Genomic DNA, 5,084 nt, shown 5'->3' with positions numbered 1-5,084 from the left:
CTTCCTCACTGCTACTCCACCAAGGGACATTTCCAATTTTCCCAGTGGACACATCCCACTGGGAGCAAGAATAATAACATAATATTAGGAACAACACACACACACAAAATTGTTCTTGATCCCGCAACCGTCACCCCCCAGGCAGATTTGTCCTCTGGGAACGAGCCACCGACACCGGAAAGGGCTTTGTGTGACCCAGGGCAGCCGGACCACCTCGCCAGGGGTATTGTCCTGCCGAGGAAATGGGTCATTTCCCGGAGAATTTCCAGCCCGGCTGCGTTTCCGATGTGGTGGTGGGGAAGGCTGCAGACGTGCCTTGGTGGAAACCCTCGGCTGAATCCGAAGGGGGGATCCAAAGGGGAAAGAAAAGCTGAATGCAGGGAGGAATAAGGGATGGGGGGAGGAATTGGGCTGATTAAGCAAGAAAAGAGGGGAAGAATAGTTTTTCTTGGCGGAAAAGCTCCAGAAAACAGTGGAGGCTTTATCCAGCCTTCTTTTGCTGGATGACCGCAAGCCAAATTTCACGGATCAGGGTGGGATTTTAGCACAAGTGACACACAGGAGCTCTGCTCCCCAGCACAAGCTTTGTTTTGGGAGCAGATCTCAAGGAAAGAAACTTTGTTGTCACTGCATGGCTCCTGTGGCCCGGAGCAAACCCTCTTCCATAAGAACAGGCAGATTTTGGGGATAAAAATGGGTTTATAGTTTAAAAAGCAGCCACTCAACCCCAAACTTGCCCATCCACAGGGTGCCAGGGAGTGGTGCCCAGCCAGTGGCTACCAGGGCTTTGCTAACAAGTTGCAACGTTGCTACTCCTTGGATTTAACTCCTCCAGGATCTGGCCTTGCACCCAGACTCTGGGAGCTGTTCCTAATTCCAGGAATGGTTTGTGTCAGAAGGGACCTTAAAGCTCATCTCATTCCAACCCCTGTCATAGGTAGGGACACCTTCCACTAGACCAGGGTGCTCCAAGCCCCTTCCAACCTGGCCTTGGACACCTCCAGGGATCCAGGAGCAGCCACAGCTCCTCTGAGCAATCTATGCCAGGGTCTCACCACCCTCATAATGAAGAATTCCTTCCCAATATCCCATATATCCCTGATCTCTGGCAGTGAGAAGCCATTCCGTGTGTCCTGTCCCTCCATCCCTTGTCCCAAGTCCCTCTCCAGCTTTCTTGGAGCCCCTTTAGGCACTGGACAGGGCTTGGAGGTCTCCCTGGATCCTTCCCTTCTCCAGGCTGGACATTCCCAGCTTTCCAGAGCAGAGGGGCTCCAGCCCTTGAAGCATCTCCATGGCTTCCTCTGGACTCATTCCAGCATCTCCATCCTGCTGTTGGACCCCAGAGCTGGAGGCTCTGCAGGTCTCAGGGGCAGAGGGCAGAATTCCCATTTTCCTGCTGCCTACGCTGTGGGATGAACCGAGGACATGGGGAATTTCTGGGCTGCCAGCAGCAGTTTTTCACCCACCAACACCCCAAAATCCTTCTCCCCCAGGGCAAACAGCCCATTCCCATGAAAACCAGGGGAAAAGGGAGCGGCGAGGGGCTGCACAATACACCCGAGCAGCAGCTTCCTGGAAACCACATCTGCAGCGGATTTGCCTCGATCCTGTCAGAACTCTGTCTCCAAACTCCTCCCCGCATTGTCTCCATTGTCCTGGGCGATTAAAACACTCTGGAAGTCGGTTCCAGCTGCGAAAATCCCTTTTCTCTTCTAATGCAAAGCGAGCAGCGTGGTGCAAAAAAAAGATTTGGAATGGCGGGGAGATGATGGAAGAGCAGGTTCTGCCCAGTGGGATTTTAGGGATGCTGAGAGCCTGGGAGATTTTTTTCAGGCGTTAGGAGGGAAGCAAAGGGGTTGGAAGGAATGGCCGTGTTGGGAATTCATGCTGGCCTGGGCACTGGGGTCATACCCTCTTGCAGGATGTGGCAGCTCAGACCCTCCTGGACAGAGGAAATTGGAAGACTGTGTCCTGCTGGGATCCTGTGGTGTGGTTTAAAACCTGGAATAAAATATTTCCTCCTTGTCCAACAGTGATAAATCCCAACTGGATTTTCTCCTCCCAAAAAAGTCCTAATTCCAATTATTTGCCACTAACAAGGCTGGAGGCATCATCAAACCACCTCTCCAAAATCCTCTTGGATTTTTCACACTGCCTTCATCCCCCTTTCCTTTAATTTCTTGTAAAGATCCTTTTTTTTGGGGGGCTGTTTTCCACCAGATTCCTTGCACTGGGAACTGGGGTCTGCTGAGGGCGACGGGCTGGAAGCCCTTCAGGATGAGGTTAATTTTGGAGGCCATGCCCCAGGCATTCCCAGGCATGGACACATGGACACGTGTCCAGGGGCTGCTTAACAAAGCGTGTAATTATCCTGGGGGTCCAGGGGAGAGCCAGGATCCGTGTCCTGGCCCTGACAGTTCCTAACAGAGACATCAACACTTCCCATTAATCCCTCTGGCTTGAAGGGGAGGATTTAAAATGGTCTGGGCAGGCAGGAGGCCTGGGAGATGCCAATGCTTCCACAAAATCACGGAGAGTGGGAAGAGAGGGATGGACCAGGGGGTGAGGATGCTCCAGCCCAGCACCTGGATGGGGATTTCTCCCACTCCAGACGAGGAAAAGTGAATGGTGTGATGGGATGGCAGGATTGCACATTTCCAGAAGGATTTTAATTCTTTTTTCATCCTTCTGGATGACCTTGGGGGATGCCTGCTCATTCCCATGGAGGAGATTGAGCTGTTGTATGGGAAAAGACAGATCCTAGGGCTACAGAGGGGAAACTGAGGCACAGCATCTGAGCAACCTGAGATCCTGACCTGGCAGCTCACAGTGCTTCCAGAATAAACAAAGAGCTGGAAATGCATTATTCCATGATTGGATAACAAGTTCTTCTCCATGAGGACCTAAAATACCTCTCCAAAACTGGGTGCCCTTCCTCCCATCGCCTTCTGCTCCCACAGATCTGCTCCTGTATCCAGAAAGTCTGGACAAGCATGGATCCTGCTCATGCCTGTGCTCAGCTCAGTGAGAAAGGTGAGTGCCACCTTTCTTTTCCTGGCTCAAAGCTGGAATTCCACCTCGGGATCAGCACCTCCAAGCAGGAGCTGAAGCTTCCAGGGGATTTTGCTGGATCTTGCAGATAATCAGCAGTGGGTGGTGATTTTTAGGGGGGGGTCATTGGTGATTTTGGAGGAGCCTCTCCAGGAAAAAGGTACCTCCCAAACCTCTGGGGTGGGTTTTGCCATCACCCAGGTGAGGTGATATCCCAAAACTGATTTCCTTCCCTGCACAGGGATGTGGGATGAGGTGATGGTGCAGCTCCATGGCACCCCAATCCCAGCTTCCTTCAACTGGATTTTTTTAGCTCAATTAAAGCTTTGAGGTAATGAGCACCAAGACATGGAGCCCCAACAATTCCCACTGTTGGGAGAACATCCCAACAACCTCCTAATCACCAGCGAATCCACATGGAAGGGTGATTTTTATGGATGCCCCAGTGGGGTTTTGGGGTTAAAAAAGCACCATGAGCAGGAACAGGGATGGCCATTCTTTTCCCTCCTTGCCAGGGCAGATATAAATCCATGGGGATGAAACACAAGCAGCTTGATCCCACAGAACAACTTTCAAAGTGGGATGGAGGAGGTGAGGGATGCTCAGCCCAGCAGCTCCTGCTTTTATGGGAATGACCCCATGGCCAGGCACCCTGACAAAGTAGGACATTCCCCAGGAGTGAATATCCCACCATGGTAGGACATTCCATAGGGGGGAACATCCCACCATGGTAGGACATCCCCCTATGGCCAGGAATTCCACAGCAAGTCACCCAATCATGGTAGAACCACCACATCCAGGCATCCCACAAACAGTCACCCCACCACTGTAGGACATCCCACCAAGACCAAGCACCCCACAACCAGTTACCACACCATGGAAGGACATCCCAACACAGCCAGGAACCCCACAACCAGTTACCCCACCATGGAAGGACATCCTAACACAGCCAGGAGCCCCACAACCAGTTATCCCAGGACTGTAGGACACCCCAACACCGTCAAGCACCCCAGAAACAGTTACCCCATCATGGCTGGGAAACCCAGCACACCCAGAAACCTCCACAGGGCTGTAGGACACCCAAACAGACCCAGGCACCCCACAACCAATTACCCCACCACTGTAGGAGATCCCACAAAACCCAGGCACCTCAACACATCCAAGCACCCCAACACATCCAGGCACCCCCCAATCAGCCCCCCCACTACAGTAACACATCCCAACACATCCGAGCACCCCACAACCACTTACCCCACTGTGGCAGGATACCCCAACACGCCCAGAACACCCCCAGCCAGTCGCCCCAATACAGCTCAGGATCCCACCAGCACATCCCCAGCCCCCCAACACCGCTGCCACTGATACTACCCTGTCCCCCCAATCCTCCCAATCTTCCCTGTCCTTCCAATCCTCCCTGTCCCCCGGATACTCACTGTCCCCCTCCACCTTCTCGGGCGTCCGGCTCCAGATGATCTGGCGCGTCTCCAGCTTCACCTGGAAGGTCCTTCTCTCCGGCCTCTGCGACTTCTTCTGGTAGAACAAGGTGAGGACGGTGCCCATCTCCAGGCAGCGCAGGATCCTGCCCATGTCCCCCGGCTCCATCCTGGTGTCCTCCAAGAAGCCATTGACGCTGTTGTGCCTGGCCATGGACATCTTCACTGCTCGGCCATCGCCCGGCGGAGCCGCACAGCCGGGATTGTCTCATGCAGGAGAGGACGGAACCAAAGGGCCGAAAGCTTCCCCTGGGGATTTTTCTGGGATCGCCCCGGGCGTGGGTTTTCCTCTACGGACGAGCGGAGCACGGCCAGGACACGCAGCCTCCGGGATTGGCGACAGCGGGGAGGAAAAGGCCGGGCTGGAGGTACCGTGACCTTCGTGTCACCAAGGCTGGATCCGGCCCTGGCGCTGGCATCCAGCGGCGCTGGGAAAAGACAACGCCGGCCTTGCTTGCGGATGAGTTTTTGGATGTGGGGAGGAGGAAAAAATCCAGCCGCACAAAAAAAAAAAAAAAAAAAAAAAAAAAAAAAACAAAA

The 5,084-nt window shown here is 53.6% G+C and overlaps 1 protein-coding gene across 1 annotated transcript in view; it reads right to left on the bottom strand.

Moving 5' to 3' along the window:
• LOC102038983 (1-phosphatidylinositol 4,5-bisphosphate phosphodiesterase gamma-1-like) overlaps positions 1–5,040 on the bottom strand; it is a 19,179-nt gene extending 14,139 nt beyond the window's left edge. The window contains exon 1 of the mRNA XM_014310793.2: positions 4,485–5,040. Coding sequence (XP_014166268.1) covers positions 4,485–4,704 — 220 coding nt within the window. The 5' untranslated portion in view covers positions 4,705–5,040. The remainder of the gene's footprint in view (positions 1–4,484) is intronic.
• Positions 5,041–5,084: the final 44 nt, after the last annotated feature.

The sequence above is a fragment of the Geospiza fortis genome, unplaced genomic scaffold (assembly GCF_000277835.1).
Source record: "Geospiza fortis unplaced genomic scaffold, GeoFor_1.0 scaffold543, whole genome shotgun sequence".
In the NCBI taxonomy this organism is placed as follows: domain Eukaryota; kingdom Metazoa; phylum Chordata; class Aves; order Passeriformes; family Thraupidae; genus Geospiza; species Geospiza fortis.
This window is presented reverse-complemented; position numbering and strand designations above follow the sequence as displayed.